Source organism: Anopheles gambiae, chromosome X, assembly GCF_943734735.2.
Source record: "Anopheles gambiae chromosome X, idAnoGambNW_F1_1, whole genome shotgun sequence".
Lineage (NCBI taxonomy): Eukaryota > Metazoa > Arthropoda > Insecta > Diptera > Culicidae > Anopheles > Anopheles gambiae.
Window position 1 is genome coordinate 14,437,399 of NC_064600.1, and position 22,488 is coordinate 14,459,886.

Consider the following 22,488-nt stretch of genomic DNA (forward strand, 5'->3'; position numbering starts at 1 on the left):
ATGGTTTACCACTGTCAGGCGTGATGCTACCTGGCATGAATATAATGTTAAGTGACAGGAGGTAGGGTATAAAGTAAGTTGCTATGTTGAATAAACTCTCTCTCTGCGTTCTGAACTCTACCCCTCAAGTGTGCTGCGTTAATTCATTACGATTCTGCTAACATTTCGTCTCAATGACAACTTTTAACTGTCAAAATCAAAATCGTCGTATCTGCGAATCGTCGTAACTCGGGGGACGCCTGTAGCTATTTGTTAACGCTTTTTCGCGAACGTTAAATTTTGTCACTTTTTGTCAACTTTTGTCAACGTTATTTCCTGGCTGCACCCGGTTACAAAATTTTGAATAAAGCTCAAACAAGTTACAAAAGCTCACGCTATGAAAAAGTTTTCAGCATTTTGTGACTCCCATGGCCTTTCGCCTATAGATATGAAGTGAAGGTAGTTTCCGGGTCACCCTGTACAGGCATTTGTTTTGTTTTGGTACGCAACAAAGTGTCAGAATCAAGTCAACCTTCCTGCATGGCTACACGATGCTCAAGCGCTAATAAGTTTAAAATGCCTTGCTTTAGTAGTGTGTTTCCCTTGAGAACGAAGACATTGGTTTTGTTTCTTTGCAATGCGATAAATTTACAGCACAGAAACACATTATTCAAAATTGGCAGTAATCCTCGCGCAAGCCACTATAGCACCTTCCCGTTCGGTGTAAACGCGCCTTGAGCGAGCTGTCTGTTTTTCATCTTTAACATTTCCACCTTCCCACAAACCCCTCCGGTGTGTGTGTCCGCACACACAGCGACAGCGCCTCTCTCTCTCTCTATTTCGCTGAGTGTTTATTAGATTAGAAACGAAATTTCGACCCATTAATTGCAAAGCAGTTGCGTAGCGTTTTGTTCCTCACCGACGGGGCAGTGATTGTGGCGCTTGTGTTTGTAGCGAGCGCTCGCGTGTGTGCGTGTGTGTGTATGTGTCCGTACGTGTGCTAATAGTGGCGTTCATCCGCAGCAGGGTACAGAGGGTACACACACTCCAAAACACATCCCCGCTGTGCCATCGAGCTGCGTTTGCCTGTTTGCCTTCCCGCCTTGGATGTCCGCTGCGGGCCGGGCACCAGAACCACATCCGACCGTACGTCCGGCTGCTGCCGACAGTTCCCTCCCCGGAACGATGTGACCCCGAGCCGCCCAAGCGCATCCTTATCCGTAGCAAGCGAGCGCGCGAGCGTGTGTGTGTGTGTGTGTGTTGTGAACTAACCACCCAGCCCTTCTCCAACTACCCCCTTCCCTCCCCGGCGCGTGGTACGTGCTAGGAGCAGGTGTGTAAATAGTCCTAGTTGGCTTGTGCGGCCCAAAGCCGCCCTCAATCAACCAGCGCCAACAACCATCACTCCCTTCTTGTGCGATAAAACGGAAGAAAGAGAGCGAAAGAGTGCGTGAGAGCGAGAGAGCGAGAAGGAAAGTGTGAGGAAGCATCAACCGATCAACCGCCGGAATCGGCATCCCCCCACCCCCTCCGATCAAGCAGTTCTTCAACCAGCGGACGGCGTTCGGCATTGTCCTTTGAGCCCGTTTTGCCCTAAACCCGTTGACCACAAAGCTCGCCGGACCGAGCACCCCAGCTCGATGGCAAACGTCGACGAAAATGGCTGTGCGGGAGCTGCACCGGATGGACAGCAAGTAAGTTTTTACTTCGGGGCGCTGGAGCGCTGATTAGATCGCCGGTGCTAATCGAGCGTGAAGGGAGGGGCAGGGAAGAAGAGGAAGAAGCGAGCGCGCTTATCGATTCCCAAACGCATCCGTCTTCCGCCACTACCACCACCCTGTATTGTACTTCTATTGTATAGTATTACCGTTCGTCTGCTGTACCCCACCCATTCTAGAAGAAACAGACAAAAAAAAAAACAACAACAACAAGCCCCACCAAAAACTTCGCCTCAGAGGCTCGATAACACGACCGAAGACACATAGACACACACGTACACACAGAGAAAGAGACAGGTGAATGAAAAAAAAAACAAAACATGCCCACCCACAGTGAGTCATACCGGGCGGGCAACAAAAATCAACCCTCATTGTGGTGACTGTAAGAACCACCCATCTGCCCCTCCCCTCCCGTTCCCTGCCTTCCCCAACCATTCCAGCACCGTTTTCCTTTACAACCACCGTGCCTGGCGGTGGTGTAAAATCGATTTGACCATTCACATTTGACATTTGCAGCACGGAAAACGTGTGGCCACCCAAACATGTGTGTGATGGCGTTTCGGAAGGAAGAGGAGGGGGGAGGGGGGGAGGAGCAGTGGCAGGGAAAAGGATGGTGGGGCGGTTTGAGTTGCATTGCTGGGGCAGCGGCACACGCAGGCCCAACGGAAACCGAAAAAATGACGAGCAGCGAGAAGAAGAAGAGCAACAAAAAAAGAACCCACAAACACACGCATACAGCTGCTGTGGTGGTGGTGGTGGTGCTGTGAAATGTTGTTGTCATTGTGGCACACCATTCCCAAAATCCCGATATACTCCCGCTTAGATTGCTTAGCAGGCCCCGGAGGGAGGGGGGGGGGGGGGGGGGGGTATGGATGGAAAAAGCCCTGTAACTGTTTTAGGTGGTTGGTTTTATTGACTTTTTTGTTTTCTCGTGCCGACTACTTTAGATTGGCCGTTTTGAAGGCTGCGTGTAATAATTTCCCGGAGGTTCACGAAGGATTTCAGGATTTCGCCACAGCTGGTAGCATTCCCTGCCCCTCTGTGCACATTTGATCATGTTGGCAAGTTTTGCAGAGGCTATCACTATTGCTGAATTTGCTTGCTGAAGAAGATCCTGTTCCGCACAATGCAGTGCCAGTGGGTTCTAAAACGATACGGAATACGGAACTGGACTGTATAGATGCTTGGAATACCGAATGATGTAGACTAGTGCTCTCTGGAGCCCACCCACGAATCCGATCCGACTCCGAAATTCTCGGCACCCGGAGTTGGAGTCGTGCGGAGTTGTCCGGAGTAGGGCACAGGTCTTTCTTTCTCAGAATAGCTAGCTTGAGTCGACCATAGCCAGTAGAAATTGAAGTCGGAGATGGAATGCCTGACTACAAAAAAAAACAATGCACCAGTCGTCTCCGGTCAACTCCGGAGGTCTTGACTAGAATCGATTTCAATTCTGGGCGACTACGGGCGACTTCGGGCGACTTCGGGCAACTTCGGGCGACTCCGGACAACTCTGGACGACTCTGGACGACTCTGGACGACTCTGGACGACTGTGGACGACTCCGGACGACTTCGGGGAACTCTGGACGACTCTGGATAACTCTGGACGTCTCCGGAGGACTCCGGACGACTCTGGACGACTCTGGACGTATGGAGGACTCCGAAAGACTCTGGACGACTCTGGACGACTCTGGACGTATGGAGGACTCTGAAAGACTCTAGACGACTCCAGTCGACTCCAGACATTTCCAAACTGCTCCGGATAATGCTGGGCAAACCTACCTTCCAGTGTCGATTCCGAAAATTTCGGAGTCAGATCGGAGTCGACTCCGGATGTTTGCCAACTTTACCCATCACTAAAGGCATTCCTACTGCATAACTCGTCCCTTCGTCCCTATTGAGCTACTTATAATGAGTACTGTCTCTTCCGATCCTAGTCGGCTACCCCTTCTTCTTCTTCTTCTTCTTTGGCTCAACAACCGATGTCGGTCAAGGCCTGCCTGTACCCACTTGTGGGCTTGGCTTTCAGTGACTAATAGATTTCCCCCCATAGCAGGATAGTCAGTCCTACGTATGGCGGCGCGGTCTATTTGGGGATTGAACCCATGACGGGCATGTTGTTAAGTCGTACGAGTTGACGACCGTACTACAAGACCGGCTACCCCTATCCATCACTAAAGGCATTCCTACTGCATAACTCGTCCCTTCGTCCCTATTGAGCTACTCATAATGAGTACTGTCTCTTCCGATCCTAGTCGGCTTCCATGTTCTAATCCATGTCTGCTATCCTTCCTTCTGTGACGCCATCTGTTCAGCTTTTCTGAATATCTAATCCGATGTGTTCTGGATTCCTTGAAATTGGATTCCAGTGCTGGTAGCAAATTGCTCTGGCATTCGACAGATCACGGAAAAATGAAACTATTTGTTGGTTAAAGGCTGGGAAACAATTACTTTTCACAAGCCAATTAATTTAAAAACAAAACAAAGAAAAACAAAAATATCAACAACTTGCACAATTTGTGTACAAGCAATATTTATACATATATTTTATGCTAATCCTCCTCTCTGTCTCTCTCTTTTTATCTCTCTCTTTCTTTTACAGTCCATGGATGGAGCGTACCCACTGCGGATTAAGGTCGTGGCTGGGCTGCAGCTGGCAAAGAAGGATATATTTGGCGCTAGGTAATATTTCGCTTGTATTGCCAAAACAAAAACAAATATAACAGAAAACGCTCACACACACTCCCAAAACCTAAACCGGCAAAGATGATAAACACCCACCTGCCCCCCCCCCCCCCCTCTCCAGCAAACGGCACAATCTAATTAATTTCCCAAAACCCCCATTTCCGCACCCGCACAGCGACCCGTACGTGCGCATTGACGTAAACCAGATCAGCGGTGACGCGACCGTCCTGTCCAAGTTCACCAAGACGAAGAAGCGGACGCTCCACCCGAAGTGGAACGAGGAGTTCATCCTGCGCGTCAACCCGGCCGAGCACAAGCTGGTGCTGCAGGTGTTCGACGAGAATCGGCTCACGCGCGACGACTTTCTCGGCATGGTCGAGCTGTCGCTCGATCAGCTGCCGAAGGAGCGGCCGGGCGTCGAGATCCCGATCCGTAGCTACCCACTGCGACCGCGCAGGTCAGTTCGGTACGCTTGAGTTTGTTTATTTTCTTTTTATTTTATTTTATTTTATTGTTTATGTTTTAAGGTCTTTAATTTTACTTTCCTTCGGTTTGGAGGGGGCTTTCGCCATCTATATAAGTTCCATTTTTCTCGCCTCGGTTGTGGTTTTCTTTTTGTTTGTATTTTTGCGCCAGTTTAGGACCTGGGGACTCAGGGATTGCGCAGTTGCGAACGGTCAGTTCCAGGTGACCGTTAGTTTGGCGGGGTAGTTTTTGTTTTTCTTTCTTTCCCGTGCAGCCGGGACGGACCTTTGTTTGGTTTGGAAAGGTACATTTGGTGCTTAGAAGCGTGTGCGACTGGGGCGTTCTGCTTTCAAGCGAGCACAGCAGCAGCAGCAGCAACACACGTGTATTTCTTTCCTTCCCGCTTGAATAGTGTAGCACTTTGCTGGTTTATGTCGCATTGTTTTTAATATTTTCTCCCTTCTCACACCCATCTCGCACCGTTCCCGCCACTCTGCAGCGCTCGTTCGAATGTGCGGGGCGAGCTGCAACTGTACCACGCGTTCATTGTCGATCAGGACAGCAACGAGACTGACTGGGAGATGGTTGACTCGAATCCCGTCCCAAGCGTAAGTAGGAGCCAGTCAGCAAACTCGGTACCGATGGCATCACTATCTTTCCCCATCTTCATCCTTCTGCCGGCGTAGGTTGCCAGTACGCCGCGTTCCTCGACCAGCAATGCGGCCGCGTTCGAGCTGCCCCAGGGCTGGGAGGAGCGCCAGGACGCGAACGGTCGCACCTACTACGTCAATCATGTGGCCCGCTCGACCCAGTGGGAACGTCCCACGGCAGTGTAAGTGGCCAGCGAGGACCAGCCGGAGCCGCACCCGAGAGCTAATGGCAGGCTTCATTCTCTTTGCAGGCCTATGGAAGCGATCGCCGAAAGCGATATGGACGTTGCATTCCAGCGCCGGGTACACATCAGCGTAGACGACAGCGCAACGGTAAGTATGGTGGTCTGCCATCCCTTCGTTCAGGATTTTTCTCCTTTGCTCCTTTGCGTCCGGCTGGGCGTTTACTCGGATTTTTTACTAAACGAACCCAATTCGCTGTTTGCATGCGCGATCGAACCTCGTTGGTTCGTTTTTCTCTTTGTTTTTGTTTTGTTCAATTTTGATTTAAATTTTTGCATGCTTACGCGGGCTTCCCGGGGCTCTCAAGCAGGATATGGACAACATTAGCATCGATAACGATTCGTTCGATAACATTGAGGAGGAAGAGGAGGAGGAGGAGGAGGAGCAGGACGAGCAGGAGGAGGGCGGACGGGAGCATGAACCGTTGGCCCCGGGGTTGGTCGCGGGCGGGGCGATCGAGGTGCAGGCGGGCGAAGCGATCGCCACCAGCGCGGACAACGATGAGGTCGGGGTGGACGCGCTGGCCCACGCCGCCGCCGAATCGCTCGCCATCGATTCGTCGCCCGAGCGCAGCCCGGAGGTTTCGATCACGGAGTATCTGCTCTGCGCCGACGCATTAGAGGTTGTGTGTGTGTGCGTGTGTGTTGTATGCAGTTTTTGTTCACCTCCGAGTGGCTGTTGTTTAGCTAGGTTCCGGTAGCTCACTTTTGCACGACCACGTGTGTGTTGGGTGTGTTTTTGGTCGTTGTTTTTTAGACGCTCGGTAGTCAGTATCGCTTGCACTTTGAATTGTTTTTTTTTAATTTAATCTTGGTACGGATTGTTCGGAACAGTTTCTTTTTCTTTCGGGTCATGCCGCCCATGTGTGGTCACATGTTGAAGTATACTAATATATTTACAGCGGTGTTTGTTTGATTTCCCGTAATTGTTTTGGGGTTTGTTTCACGATTTTATCATCGTTTTCCAGATATTTTCGCATCGTTCCTACGATTTGTTGGCATCGTCCCATTGAAAGTCAGTGCAAACGGTTCGAAAACATCTGGACTATGCCCAATAATTTAAAAAAAATGGAAAGCATCCAAAAATGTACGGGAAGTAACCAAAATAATCCATAGGAAATCCTCTGTTCAGCGGACTCTCCCATAAAGAGTGTAATTCGTCATAAAATTATCAGATGCAAGGAATTGGAATATGTTTGTTAGTTGCAATCTGAACCACTGATATATCATGTCCCATTCTTTAGCCACCCTCACTAAAATAACCGTTTCTTGTGCTGTATGTGCATTTTTTTACAATCTTTCTTTTTGGATTTTTTTTTCGGCGTTTTCCTTAAATCAGAGTTGTCAAACTGGTGGCCCGCGAGGTCTATCGGTGTGGCCCGCGACCACTTAAACCAAAATTTATTTGTAGAAGCATTTCTGTTTCTACAGTACAAGTCAGTCAATGCCAAACACCTGAAATATGAAGAGATTTTCTTCTTCACAGGTTTCTCTACTAATTGTCAGACCATGCAACGTCACAAAACCTTGTCGGGTTTTTTTTCATAACTTCTTTCTATGCGTGTATGCACAAAAAAAGACCAGAATTCAAAAAACTGTTCGAATTGTAGAAAAAAAATCAAAAGGAAAACTTGAGAAAAATAAGTATCCAATTCCAGAGAATTTTAGTAAAATTAACGAAAATGTTTTTAAAATTTAATGTTATAAATATTGTTATAACCTTTCCCATGAGAAAATGTGTTACTAAAAAATATTTGATGAACATTTGTTTAAAGAAACAACTCGCGTATTAGCTTCAATCTCATACAAAACCGTGAATGTCCGGAAGTATCTTACCAATAAAGCATTTTTTTTTGGCACAACAACCGTTTTCGGTCAAGGCCTGCCTATACCCACTAGTATAGTGAGCTTGGCTTTCAGTGACTTATTGGTACCATAGCAGGATAGTCAGTCCTACATATGGGGGCCACGGTCTATTCGGCGCTTGAACCCATGACGGGTATGGTGTTACGTTGTACGAGTTGACGACTGTATCACCAGACCGGCCCAAAAAAGGAATTACTGTAATAAGAAAAAACTTGGAAAATTTGACAATATTACTCAACCAACAGGAATTAAAAATGGAAGGCCTCACATTTCTTGGCATATTGTTTTGGGAAAGGTCGAAACTCTCTTTAGGTATGGTTGCAGCTTAGAACATAACTCTTCTGCAAAATTTATTTAGAACAAAGATGAAATCAGGTGTCAGCACAAACACTTGTTACTTGTGACAGGATGTTACAAAGGATCTCAAGCTTACTAACGGGAGTAACGGTTACTAACGATTTTTATGACACTTTGCACGCCTCGACTGTCAAATGAAGATTTGTCAAAGTCTGGACTGAACGAACCAATCTGTAGTAATTTTTTGGAGCTTGGGCAGCAACAAAAGCAAAAATTCACTGTTTTTAACGCATGTTAATGCAGTTCACAACCAATACCAGCTCAAAAATATTGATAATCAAAATGACACCAATATCAACTTAAATTTACTATCATATATTGAATATACCAATGCAGTAAGTCATGGCCAGTTTTTGGCATTATTTTAGCGTATTAAAGCTTGTTAGTTGGCATCACGCTGTGCAAATTTTGGAATTATTTGAAGTGTATGGCCTATTGAAATTAATCTGCTAAAGTTAATTTTTCAACTTTATTTTGCATCAAAGTTTTAACTATTGCAACTGGCAATGATCTGATTGTTGTATCATATAATATCATATAAAAACTAGGCTGCGGCCCGTGCTACTATTTTCAGTCGTATTTTAGCCCGCCGCGTCAAATGAGTTTGACATCGCTGCCTTAAATGAGCGGCCAAGGTCAAGCCTGCTTCATTATTAGTTTTAAACACATGTATGGTAATGGTTGTTAGTTTGTGTCAGGAAATGATCAAACGTGGGTCAAACGTAGGACTTGGCCACTTTTGCCGATGGTTTTCTTTCCCAGTTTTTTTTTTGCATATCCGTTTGTGGCGTTTGTGATAAAATATAAAAAAAATAATCCAATTATTTGCTCGTTATTGCAAAAAACTCATAGCCAGAGCTATATGTTAAGGATACTTTGTATATATTTAAAAACGACTCGATCGGATTGGTTAAAGATTAATTCATATTAATACAGGTAAAAAAATCCTAAACCTAACAGTACTTATAAGGGTCTTTTGAACCTTGGATTACATGTTGCGTCGGAGTTTTACTATTTTAAGATTCATACAGCGACGCTACAGTAAGGGTCACATTCTTTTTTCTTTCCTTCTGAGCAAACGAATATTCAAACCACCCGCCCTTCAAACGATCTTTTTCTCTCCCGGAGCTCAGTCGGATACGGGCAGTGTCGGGTCGGATCTGGCCGCCCTGCAGCTCAACACATCGCGTAGCAACTCGCTCGTGTCCGCGTCGAACGGAAGTCTCGCGAGCAGCGCCCGTCCCGATGGTTCGGCCGAAAAGGAGTCTACCCACACCGTAGTGTTGCGTTCGGGTGCTGCACCCGCTCAGTCCGCACACCGGCATCTGAGTACACCGCCCCGGCTGCCGGCCGCGCTGGTGCGAAGCAGTACGCGGGCCGTCCCCATACCAGGCCGTGCGGCGGCGGCACTGAATCGGTCCAGGTTCGTCCCGAGTACTTCTCGATCGTACTTTGCACAACCCAGTCTCTCTCTCTCTCTCTCAATCTGCCTCTTTGTTGTTATTTTCCAATTGTCGCTGTGATATTGTGACACTACTGTGTACGCCCGTTTCCGGCGGGAACGCTTTACAGAAGTGCAGTTTCGCGGTGGACAACGGTGGGCGCAGCGGGGCAGGCCCGTCCAGGCAGGCACGAGCAACTGACGGAGGAACCCGCCCAAACCACGGCCGAGGTAAAACGCGCCAGCCGACATTGCAAGATCAAAGATCTTGGTGCTTTCGCTGGTGCAGGCGTGCTTGACGCGCAGCAGGTCTTGCGGCTGCGTGCTGTAGGGCCAGAGCGTGTTTGGTCGCTTTCCGTGCTCGGGTGTATCGGATTGTCCAGTGTTGGGGTGGAAATCGGTTGATAAGCAGCGTGAAAATTTGTTGTGCTCGTCATGGTTGTGTGCTGTCCACTTGCGGGAGTGCGCTGTTTTGTGTGTGTACGTTTTGGTTTTGTGTGGTTTGTTGGTTTTTTTTGGGTTAAGTCGGTGTGGCATTCTATCGTGGAATGTGTGTGGTCAGTATGTATAAGCACTTGTGTATATGGTGGCGAGTTCGAAATGATGTCAAACAAATGATTGAAGCTGGTTGGAATTATTTTTAGGTCCCATAGTTTCCCTTAGTTATTTTGTGTCTTTTTCAGGTATTTTTGGATGATTGACGCACATTTATAGTTTATCTAACGACTCATTCAGCCTTATTCTACTCTTGCAATCGAGATAGCTCGACGTTGAACAGTTGAACATTGCTTAGGAAAAAAAGGTTTTATTTGCAACTACCTACTCCGTTTCAAAGAGCAGTATTGAAGATTCCATTGAAATGTATCAGGTAGTAGAGCTTTATCCATGAAAGCGCCTAGGTATTCTTGTGATTCTAGAGTCGATTCAAGCCATTCGTTCCCGATATCAAAACCCCAACGGAAAATGAATCAAATACGATGTCCTGGCAGTTTAGAAGTGAAATATTTCAGTTTTCTGCCATGAAAGAATGGTTTGAAATTAATTAAAGAAAATAATGTAAACGCCATCAGGACCCAAATTGATCAACCAACATGAAACAAAGAGATAGTTCAACGAAATTGAGAGAAAAATTCTTATTCTTTGGCTTACGTTCCAATTTTGTGAGCGTAGATGAAAGTAATCTCTGATAGCTGTTTTGGTTATTTGAAGCCTACTGCGATTGCGGCTTCCCGTCTCGATGAATTCTCTCTGCAATACTACTAAAAAAATGGTGCATTTTTCAAAATTTTCTTCTCAACACGAATCGAGAAAAATAGTACAATAAGCTCCATTGATTGTTTGCCAAATGCTATGAATGTTTCTTACCGTTTTTTTTTGTTGGCATCGTCCCAACATTTTTAAAACAAAAAGTAAAAAAAAAGTTGAAATGCAATCACTCAATCGTGACCGTGTCCTTGAACATATAGCGTCGGGCCGTGATGTATGAAGCCAAATATGGTGAAATCCAGTGATATTAGACGTGAGAGCTAACCTCTATAAATAAGTTTTAGCATTAGTTTAATAACCAAGAGGTAACGCGCATTAGTTTTGTTACTTTCTGATTACCTGGTCAGAACCACGCTGATTTCTACGCTGATTTTTGGTTAAACAACTGCTTTCGGAAATGGTTAGCTGATTGATCATTCGACTATACTGCTACCATTAATTGTCAGTTACTGGATCGAAGTACATACAGTACCTACTTGCTAAATCCTAGAATTGCCCAGGTACGTGAACTATTCTTTTTCTTGAACTGTTCCTGAATTCGGAATCAATGCAAGGACTGATATGGTATATGTGGCAGTTCCAAGACCGGTATAGGGAAAGGATTAGTTCCAGGATCGGTATAGTGTCTTTGTAAGTTCCAGGAACTTAGAATTTCCTGTTGTGGTTTCAAGATCACTTCCATGACCCAAAGGAATGAAGGATTATTTCTTCGGTCGGTATGTAGCAGCATCAGGTCCAGGGTCGATATGGGTTCAAGATCAATTCTAGAATCGGTATGGGTTGGGGATCAATTTCAAAAATGAATTAGGTTCAACATCTATACCAGGGCCGCTCAGGATCAATTCATGATGTGTCAGGGGTGTATTTCAGGACTATTACCAGGACTGGTTCAGGCCCAAATCTACAATCGGTATAGGTAGGGAATCAGTTCCAGTGCTGCTCGCGGTCTAGGATAAATCCTAGAGCCGTTATGGGTTTAGGATCAATTTTATTTCTGGCAATACATTATCAAAATTAGTCTCTCTTGACCCTCGAAAGTATTTTGAGTTACCCTGTAACCGAGATGAAATGAACTAGCTACATCATAAATCTGTTTCAATCCGTCGATAATGTGGTAGTTTATAGAATTTTATTTAGATATATGACTCTAGATAGTGGAAGTCTAAATAAGAGAAAGTATGCCTCTGAGGATGGGATGGGGGGCATACCTGTTCAAACGAAAGTTTGAACAACATTGGAGGATACATCCTTTCTCGCAGAAGAAGAAGAAGAAGAAGAAGACTTAGAATTTTAACGAGACGAATTAAGAAAAGGATTTAAGTTTCAAGCTTAAATATCGCGTCATACATTTTTGTTTTTGCTACTGTTTTCACGAAGTCCTTATACATGCTGTCACATTTCTGTCATGGAAGATAGTTGGGTTAGGTTAGTTATTGCTTGTCCGTGTGCGTGTATGTATATGTATGAACTTAACCAATTGTGTCCGCTAGCTGTCCAGGCATCATCGTAGTAGCCTGTCACTCATCGCCACACTTGCACACTCTCACGTTAGACGCACGATTTGACAGTTGGTGACAGGAGATGGCGAACTCCGCTTAAATGGTATTCTACATTCGAATTTGGCGCAAAACTCGTGTTTTCGTGTGCACTCGCTGCAAGGCAAAGATGGGCAACAGCTGGTGGCGGTGTGTCGAAAACTGTCCAATCAAACCGTGCATAGCTTGCCTAGCGATCGACTTTCTTGCCTGGTGCTTTTTTCTGTTGCTGTTGTGTGTGTGGGTTAGAGGTATCTGTGCCGTCACTGTTCACGCCCAAGCAAGCTCCAGCGTGTTTACCGTGTGTTCTCGGGCTCAGTAATGGATTGGCGCTCTTTCTCTCGCTAGCAGGAGAACGGTGAGAACGGCGGGGTGCAGCTACGATCGTCCGCCCATCTGGCGGACGGTGGGCGCCGTTCGTCGAGCCGCTCGTCCATCGGCAGTGACAGCAGCTTGCGGGCGCAGCAGCGGGCCGCAATCGACGCAGCGGACGAGGACATGGTGGACGGTGGCGGCGTCGGCCAGACCGTTGTGCGCAGCGGTAGCAGCCACAGTAGCAGCAGCAGCAGTGCCTCCAGCAACATGAACGGCGACCGGCGACCGTCCACCAGTGGGGGCACCCACCCCCACCATCACCAGCACCACAACAACAACAACAACGGGGGTACGTTCGGCACCGGCGCAACGCACGGCAGCAACAGCATCAACAACAACGACACGAGCGACGACCGCTCCTCGACCCGGTCCTCGACGTCGAACGAGAACGACTCGTCGGGCAGCAGCCCGTCGACTGGCGGAGGCGCCGGTTCGATGACACTGCCGGCCGGCTGGTCGATGCAGCTCGCCCCGAACGGGCGCGTCTTCTTCATCGATCACAACGAGCGCAAGACGTCGTGGGTGGATCCGCGAACTGGCCGGGCCAGTCCGATGCCGACCAGCCAGGGTTCGGCCGCCCTGAGCGACGTGCGCCGGCCGGAGGACGGGCTAGCGCCGCTGCCGGAAGGCTGGGAGGAGCGGGTGCACAGCGATGGCCGTATCTTCTTTATCGATCACAGTATGTGTGGCTAGGCCTTTGGATGGAACGTTTCCATTTGGGCTCCGTTGTACTTATTGTGCTGTCTTTTACCTTCCTCCAGACACCAGAACCACCCAGTGGGAAGATCCACGGCTGTCCATACCGAACATCGCCGGGCAGGCGGTTCCTTACTCGCGCGACTACAAGCGAAAGTACGAGTACCTGAAGACGCAGCTACGAAAACCGGTAAGTGATCGCTTTGTTGTTTCTAGTGTATTTTGTTTATATTGAAGAACTTGTCCACCATATGATGGCCTAGTAAGTGTAAGATAATGAAAGCAATGCCCTTAAAATCACTTCCTTATTGTCAAGTTACGAAACTGTGAGCTGTTCTTAAAAGCCAAAATCGGTTCACTGCAATCAAAGAGATCTAGAGTCTGTTTAATTCACGGAAACATAGCCAAAATTGTTTCGTTTGTATCGTATCGTGTATTTCTGAAGCCTGAAGTTGAAGTTAGCCGGTCTCGTAGTACAGTCGTCAACTCGTACGACTTAACAACATGCCCGTCATGGGTTCAATCTCCAAATGGACCGTGCCGCCTTACGTAGGACTGACTATCCTGCTATGGGGGGAAATCAATTAGTCACTGAAAAGCCAAGTCCACACAAGTGGTACAGGCAGGCCTTGACCGACAACGGTTGTTGAGCCAAAAGAAGAAGTTGAAGTTGAATGGGTGACTCTGCGTATTCTGTCTGTGAACGTAGTTCGATATGTTTTTGCAAAATTGGAGCAGTAATGGAAGCTTTTAACCGTCATTTGGAGCGGGTAGGACCGCCTACACGGGTAAGTTTCGCTTCTGTATTCCAAAATAACTTTGGATTAAGAAATCGTATCGATGTCAAATTTTTAAAATGCCTCAGAAAAGATATTTTCTAACCGTGTGCAAAAACTAAAAAATATCAAAAATGTTTAAATATCTTTTTAAATTATTTAAGTTTATACACCCTTCACAAGTACAACCACCTACCCGCGTAGGCCATACATTTTGTTTGGAAGAATGATGTTTCTCGTATTTAACCTTTAAGTTGACAACCGGATACCCGGGTATTTTTTTCAACTTCGAACTGCAATAACTTTTGATTCATTGCTTTTATTGACCTGACGTTTTCCGTAGCCTCCCAACTTTTAATTTCTGATTTTTTGGCGCATAAATTGTAATTTTAAACAGCCTGTAAGTATTTTATTTTGATTTTTTTTAAACTTTACCACGTAAGTTGGCAACCAGCATACCCGGGTATTCCATACATTTTGTATGGAGAATGACGTTTCTCTTCTTCTTCTTTTCGTATTGCGCCTATTTTCGAGCCAAATTCAAGCGATTCCAAATTTCAATTTGACCGTTATTTTTATAATAAAATGAAAAAACTTAATGAATAAATGAAATAGAAGAGAATATATGGTCGGCACTACTTGCTTACAGCATTAAAATATAGAAAGCATTGTTTACCTATGAAAATCGTTAATTTTTTGCATCAAAACGTGTGGAATACCCGGGTATGCCGGTTGCCAACTTACGTGTGTAAATCTGGTTGCCAACTCTACGGTTAAAAGCGTATATCTTTTGAATTTCTTGTTAGATTTGAATGAAAACTGTTTTATAGGATCATAATAACGTTTTATAACACATCGTAGTAAAATTAGAATTTTAAAAATCCTATCAATATTTTTTTCAATCAAAAATGTGCTGTTACTCCCACAACCCAATCGGCCTTGACGCATGTTTTGAGAGGATGCTTATGTCTTTGTCTTTTCTTTCAAATGTTGTATTACAGTTAAATTTTATTGCGTGCTGTGTAACAATATGTTGAAAATAACACTGAAATCATCTCGTTTAAAATGATACCAACCACTACAAGCAACCGAAATAGAATTCACTGGTTGAAAGTTAACACACACATTCATACTTTTGTTATAGTGTTACTGTCTAATAGTGATGGGTGTTTCGGAGCGCACCAATGACTCCGAAGCCGGCTCTGCACCCACGGCTCCGGAGCCGGCGCCGAATCAATGGCTCCTGACCAAAGGCTCTGGACTAATATTTCAATAGAGACGACATTGTATGATAGCGTAAAAAACGAATCTATCTTCTCGCAAGTGTAGAAGCTAACACCCGATGTGATTGTGTTATTGTTGAACAATGTTCAAACCTTGGGAATTTATTCCGTCTTGTAGTGTTGTCGCTTTGGCTTCTTATCAAGAAGGAGCCTTAAATCTAGAACTTGATCCATTCGTTGGATAGCATAGACACTTTTTGTATGATTTGCACGAGAACACTTTTGAGCGCTTTTGAGCTTAGCTTGTTTCAATCACACCAGTTCACAAAAATATCCAAGTCATCTTGAAGGCCTGACGAAACACGATTATCACGAACTGTTCTACAATACAATTAATAGAAGTGATCCGTGATTGCTGTCTAATAGTGCTGTTGAATAGTTGTAGACGTCGTGTGACCAATTTTGACTCTCTTTTATTTATTGCATTCTTAGTCAAGACTAGTTTTGATAGCTTCGCCAGCAATATACCCTAGGATATACAGTGGCTCACCGGATAACGAGTTTAATCCGTCCCAATTCTTCGTTATACGAAGAACTCAATATGCAGGTGGCTCTTTTCTGTATTATTTGTATGGAAAGTGAAGTAATTGGTTCCAGAACTGCTAATGTGTTGGCAAACAGGACATATGCACATCTGAGTAATGTCTTTATTATACTAATAATTGGGAAGTTATATTGTATCTCACTACTTCCTTGTAAAATAATGGTCCATTTTCTTGAGATCTGTGTAAATTCAGTCCTCTTGATGTCCCATATCCATGCTGCTCACAAAAACCAGAACAAATTCTACCTAATTCATGGCATTGGAGCGTTGAGGCATGAATCCACGGTTTGCGATAGAAACAATACGTCATGGACGCTTTCAATAGTTGTCATTGGAGTATAAACTCAAACACTTTCACCGTAGAATAGAGTGACGTTATATCACATTAGCTCCTTGATTGGTACGGGTAGCTTTTTTTTGTGTATCGATATCATCCAATGAGACCTTTCAGATTTCTGCAATAATTCGTAAGGCATACGAAAGCTAAACAATTGTACTAGACAGGTTGGAAGGGCAATAGTTCTTGTGTGTGCATCAGCAGCACTAATTGCAAATACTCTCTTCCAATAGCAAAACGTGCCGAACAAGATCGAAATCAAGGTGCGCCGTGCGTCCATCATGGAGGATTCCTACCGGATCATCAACTCGGTCACGCGGCTCGATCTACTCAAGACGAAGCTGTGGATCGAGTTCGAGGGCGAGGCAGGCCTGGACTATGGTGGGCTGGCGCGCGAATGGTTCTACCTGCTGTCGAAGGAAATGTTCAACCCGTATTACGGCCTGTTCGAGTACTCGGCGATGGACAACTACACGCTCCAGATCAACCCGTACAGCGAGCTGTGCAACGAGGACCACCTGCTGTACTTTAGGTAAGGCGGAGGGAAGGAACAGGCCTTCCCATTTCCCCCCTCTGCATGGGAAGCATATGTTAACGCGTCCGTTTCGCACTCTAGATTCATTGGCCGGATCGCCGGCATGGCGGTGTACCACGGCAAGCTGCTCGATGCGTTCTTCATCCGGCCGTTCTACAAGATGATGCTGCAGAAACCGATCGACCTGAAGGACATGGAGGCGGTCGACACCGAGTACTACAACTCGCTCGTCTGGATCAAGGAGAACGACCCGAGCGAGCTGATGCTGACGTTCTGCGTGGACGAGGAAACGTTCGGGCAGACGACGCAGCACGAGCTGCTGCCGAACGGGGCCGCCATCGACGTGACGAACGAGAACAAGGACGAGTACATCCGGCTGGTCATCCAGTGGCGGTTCGTGTCGCGCGTCCAGGTGCAGATGCAAGCGTTCCTGGACGGGTTCGGTTCGCTGGTGCCGCTCAACCTGCTCAAGATCTTCGACGAGCACGAGCTGGAGCTGCTGATGTGCGGCATCCAGAACATTGACCTGCGGGACTGGAAGCGCAACACGCTGTACAAGGGCGACTACTACCCGAACCACGTCGTCATCCAGTGGTTCTGGCGGGCGGTGCTGTCCTTCTCGAACGAGATGCGCGCCCGACTGCTGCAGTTCGTGACCGGCACGTCCCGCGTCCCGATGAACGGCTTCAAGGAGCTGTACGGCTCGAACGGCCCGCAAATGTTCACGATCGAGAAGTGGGGCACGCCGGAAAACTACCCCCGGGCACACACGTGGTACGTTGCGGTGCCTGCTTCTCGCCGATGCTTGCTTTCTCATATCTCTCTTTCTTTCTCATTGTTTTGTCTTGCAGCTTCAATCGATTAGACTTGCCACCGTACGAAAGCTACCAGCAGCTGAAGGATCGTCTCATTCAGGCCGTCGAGGGCAGTCAGGGTTTCGCCGGCGTCGATTAGATATGTTTGCGATACTCACGGTGTGTGTCTGTGTTTTGGTGTGGTCGCTTACTGCAACACAGAGAGAGAGAGAAAGAGAGAGAGAGAGAGAGAGAGAGAGAGAGAGAGAGAGAGAGAGAGAGAGAGAGAGAGAGAGAGAGAGAAAGAGAGAGAAGACACACGCCCCGTCCACACACAGTATGCCATCACACGTTCAATACAGGGTTTCCCACGATTTATTGGTCAGTTCCCATGATTTTTTGGTGCGTTCCCACGATTTTTTGGTAGTATCCCATAGATTGTTGGTTCGATCCCATAATTTATTGGTATTTTCCGATTGGATATCAATACAATTAGACCAAAAAATTATGGGAAACGACCAAAAAATCGTGGGAACGCACGAAAAAAATATGGGAATACACCAAAAATTAATGGGAACCAACCAATAAATCGTGGGAAACCCTGTAAGAAGAAACGAAACAACAATACGGTTAGAGAAATTTCTTAGCTTCGCAAGCAACACATGGGCTCGCTCCCTTCTCCGAACCCCTCCCACTGTACGCCGTCAGCCGGGGCTGCGCGATCCCAGTCCGATAGATCGGCCAAGCCAAGCCAAGAAGATACCGACGGTGGGACGGCTCATGACAATCAAGTGTACACACGCTCGGGTCGGGGGTTTGCTCGAACATGTGTGGTTAGTTAGGTTAGGCGTAATAGAAATAGCTAGGCTCTAGGGATAGGAGAAGACGGGTGCGGCAGGCCAACACAGCAACACAGGCCCGGTGAGCGAAACTTAAACAACGTGATATTTGATACCAGCTGCCAAAAAAAAGGAAGGAAAACAAGGATAAAGAAACATAATCGAAGGGTAGAAACTCTTGTGCGCGATAACCAAACGGCAACAAACCGTGCAAAATCAAACAAACAAAAAAAACATACCTGCGCCGTAGTGCGGCGCTGGAGAGAAATCATCGCGAAATGATAAAAAAAACTCGTAGACATACAATGTAAAGAAAAGGCCCCCTATCCCCCCATGTGGCAGTGTGAATGAGAAACAAAAGTCCAAAGAAAGCATTGCGCCTCCCATCCTCGTTTGCAGCCGCTCGGAGAGAGAACTGAGTAAACAGCTGATGCAGACACCCAAGCCCATCCTGCAGTTAGGGTTTGTAGGTATATATGATACAGAAAATTGAAACAAAAACACTAGAAAACACAGGGGAGGGTCGTATTTCGTCGGTGTCATTGGTAAAGCAACGACTACCATCAAAATTGGTTTTTGGTCGGATTTTTGTAGTCGGCAAAGATAGTAAAGAAACGTATCGATAACTTGATCGGGTTGTACATTTACTTTATTGGGAACACGATTGGAACGTAGTTTTCGGATGTTCTTGTGTGTGTTTGTTTTTAAAGAAAGGAAAGCGGAGAGAGAGAGAGAGAGAGAAAAGAGAGATAGAGAGGAAAAGAGATATAGAGAGAGATAGAGAGAGATAGAGAGAGATAGAAAGATATAGAAAGAGATAGAAAGGAAAAGAGAAAGATAGAGAAGGCAAGAGAGAGAGAGAGAAGTTAAAAAGAGAGAGAGAGAAGTATGAAAGAGATAGAGAGAACGAGAGGGAGAGAGAGTGAAAGAAGTATGAAAAAAGAGAGAGAGAAGTATGAAAAGAGAGAGAGAGAGAAGTATGATAAAAGAGAGAGAGAGAGAAGTATGAAAAAGTATCTAAATTTGATTACGGGCTAGTAGTGATCGTTTATCCTAATTTTGTTTACCTTTCTCTTCCGTCTCACACACACACACACTAGGGATGGGGAAAACAAAACAAATCCGATTAAATTCTAAATTTAACGACTCAAAGTCATCGTAGCGAATGTTAGTGCAATTGCATTATTTGGCAGGCTGCGAAAGTAAGCCGACACGTTTGTGTCGAGAAAAAGAGGGTAAAAGAATAAATAGCTAAACAAAATTTAACCAGTGAACCACGAAATGGGCTGATTGAACGATAAAATGCGATAAATACGGGAAGAGTAAATTGCAGAACACGCACTGCAAAGCATGCGTACCTACCAAGGTACGCTAAATCGTTGCTATTTTTAACTAACGAAGCAAAGCTAAAAGGATGTACTATATTTAAACGAAACCACTCAATACCCCATTGTAGCGTGGAAAAGAGAGAGAACATGGAGCAGGCTGGAAAACAACAAGGAAAAACAAAAAAAAAACAAATGGCTGTTATATATATATATGCGTGTGTGGGGCCGATTCCCGTAAAAAGGATTTGCGGAGTGTTGCAAACCGGATAGGGGTTTTTTTTTTCGTGTGGGGGTGAAGAGTTGTGCAAAGAGTTGTCTGTTTTTGGCTCAGCTCTTATCTCTCTTGCATCCCCCACTCCCCCTCCTGCCGCCGTCGCCGTTGTATTTTTCATCCTAATCCAATCCAAACGTTTCTGTGTACTATGTTTGCTCGTTGTTACTTAATTCGTTGTTCGTGGCTGTTTGGGCCACAGGCGTAGCGTGTGATGCTTGTTATATCCCTGCAAGGCTACAAAGGCTAGGTGAGAAACTTAACAACAAGAGAAAAAAAGGAGAGAAGACATAAACAAAACAGAATATTTATATACGATAATCCATCCCTCGTGCTTTACCATTGCAAGCTGCAGAAGAATAATGTTACAAGGCTATATTTATTGATTCCTCTGCCAGTGCGACTGTGTGGGGCCCGTGTTTGTGAAGGGCCGGAACAGGAGCGGCAAATAAAAACCAACAGATACTACACTAAAACGGGAAGGGGATTGTAATAAAGGCGGTTTGTTTTTACGAAGCGCGAACGAAATCAATTTGTTAGAGAAGAAGAGAAAGTGATGGAGAGAGAGAGAGAGAGAGAGAGAGAGAGAGAGACAACGGATCAGTTAGCTGGCAATGCTGCGGCACTTTCGAAACTATCCCGAGAACAAAGTTCAGAACTTATTAATGTTTCAGTTAATTTGTATGTTAGAGTTTAATGGAAACATATTTTAAATAAAGTGGAACTTACGAAGGAGTAAAATTATGCAGCATCTAAACTCGTATACTCGATCTCGATAACGCGGACATGGAGAAATCTAGATCGTTTTAAACCCCCCCCCCCCCCCCCCCACCATGTCTGTGAGATGATCGCATTGCAACAGACGCAACCTTCTTCCCAGACACTTGGAAGTTGATCAAAACAACGGCAGCACGCAGTGCAATGCAGCAGGTCCCAAAAGCGGCACAGAAAAAAAATCACCGAAAATCCTCAGCTTTAGTTTGTTTAGTCTGCTGTTCGAAGCTGTTTTTGGATCATGCTGTCCCCGCAACCCATTCCCATGGCGGCACCCCTTTCGCAACAGTCGCCGGTTCGCTGGCTGCAGGTCGTCCATCTGGATCAGCACGCTCTGCGCCACAATGTGCGCCAACCCAAGCTTGAAACCCAGATATACGAGTATCAATCGAGTTGCAAAAATAAAAAAAAAAATAAAATAAAATAAAAATAACAGCCGCGTGAATTTAGTGCACGAAAAGTGTTTCTATGCAGCGACTAGAACAGCATGCTGCGAACAGCGACTAGAACGGTAACATTTGTACAGCTTGCCAACGACCTGACACACCAGTTGGTAAGCGAACGCTCGCGTGAAGTAACTCGGAATGTTGTCGTGGTATCTGCCCAGCGGTATCACTCGCTAGAAAGAAATGATTTTGGGAGAAAATACTTTTTTCATGTGGAGGTTTTTTTTTGCTGGCATCCCATTATTTCGCATCTGAGAAACTGGAAATCATTTTGCTCTCAACTACGGTCACTTATGTCTTCTGTTGCATAACTTATTGATTGAACAATATCAATAAAATGGTCACACTATTGCTTATCTCGCTTTAACCTATTAATTTGAGAAATAATTAAATATTTCCATGAACATTACTCGAAACAAAAACGAAAATCAGCATGAATCAGCAACGTTGTTTTAATTAAAATTCCGATCATTTGTAGAGCTTATCAGGCTTATTATATTCATGAAATCGAGAAGTCTCGAACATCGAATTGCATTTTCGTAAGGACAAAAAAGATTTACTTTGAAATAAAAGTACCTTGCTTCAAAAAGCAGTTTGGTGGTTTTCGTAAAAATGTATCGAGCAGTAGAGTTTTATGCGTGACATTGGGTGGGATCGCTAATGGATGTCGTCAAAATAAACGACGGTTAAAAAAGGCGACATCTGCTCGATTGCAGTGTTCCATCGTCAAATGAACAATCGTAGTAGGCTAAGATTCGTTTGTTTTCCAGTGAAATTGACGTGTGTTTATTGTGAAATTGTGTATTTATTTAATGTATATTCATGGGATGGGATCCGAAGCCCCTCGAGAGATAATACAGGCTCTCCCATCCAACTCCTATTACGATAGGTCCTCGTCGTGCAGAGTCCGAAAGAGGATTCCGAAACGGAAAATCAACCACTGATCAGATCTTCACCATGCGGCAGATCTTGGAGAAGATGGCTAAATACAGGCACGACACATACCATCTCTTCATTGACTTCAAAGCCGCATATGATAGCATAACCAGGGTAAAACTGTATGACGCTATGAGCTCTTTTGGAATCCCGGCCAAACTGATAAGGCTAGTTAGAATGACTATGAGCAACGTCACATGCCAGGTGAGGGTGGATGGAAAACTCTCAGGACCTTTTGCTACCACCAAAGGTCTGCGCCCGGGGGACGGGCTTGCTTGTCTCTTATATAACCTGGCGCTAGAGAGGGCCATCCGTGACTCGAGGGTGGAGACTACGGGAACCATCTTCTATA

At 45.7% G+C, this 22,488-nt stretch overlaps 1 protein-coding gene across 9 annotated transcripts; it reads left to right on the forward strand.

Moving 5' to 3' along the window:
- The first annotated feature begins 494 nt into the window (after nucleotides 1–494).
- LOC1272379 (E3 ubiquitin-protein ligase Nedd-4) lies at nucleotides 495–20,721 on the forward strand. 9 transcript variants are annotated; one of them, XM_061644407.1, is made up of 13 exons: nucleotides 574–1,673; nucleotides 4,298–4,377; nucleotides 4,556–4,846; nucleotides 5,345–5,453; nucleotides 5,532–5,677; nucleotides 5,747–5,828; nucleotides 9,094–9,383; nucleotides 9,533–9,632; nucleotides 12,551–13,256; nucleotides 13,339–13,463; nucleotides 16,447–16,745; nucleotides 16,830–17,522; nucleotides 17,600–20,721. In XM_061644407.1, the coding sequence occupies exons 1-13, from the start codon at nucleotides 1,620–1,622 to the stop codon at nucleotides 17,700–17,702; spliced, it is 3,078 nt and encodes a 1,025-aa protein (XP_061500391.1). In that variant the 5' UTR covers nucleotides 574–1,619; the 3' UTR covers nucleotides 17,703–20,721. The 9 variants fall into 9 exon arrangements, with proteins under 9 accessions (XP_061500441.1, XP_061500427.1, XP_061500391.1 ...); XM_061644418.1 differs by having other exon boundaries at nucleotides 12,554–13,256; XM_061644422.1 differs by having other exon boundaries at nucleotides 4,556–4,837.
- Nucleotides 20,722–22,488: the final 1,767 nt, after the last annotated feature.

Excerpts from the sequence above, each read along its gene's own strand:
- LOC1272379 (XM_061644407.1), top strand. The coding sequence starts at position 1,620 with ATGGCAAACGTCGACGAAAATGGCTGTGCGGGAGCTGCACCGGATGGA. Across the intron at positions 9,384-9,532 it reads GCGGCACTGAATCGGTCCAG|AAGTGCAGTTTCGCGGTGGA; the intron begins GTTCGTCCCGAG and ends AACGCTTTACAG. Across the intron at positions 13,464-16,446 it reads AGACGCAGCTACGAAAACCG|CAAAACGTGCCGAACAAGAT; the intron begins GTAAGTGATCGC and ends CTCTTCCAATAG.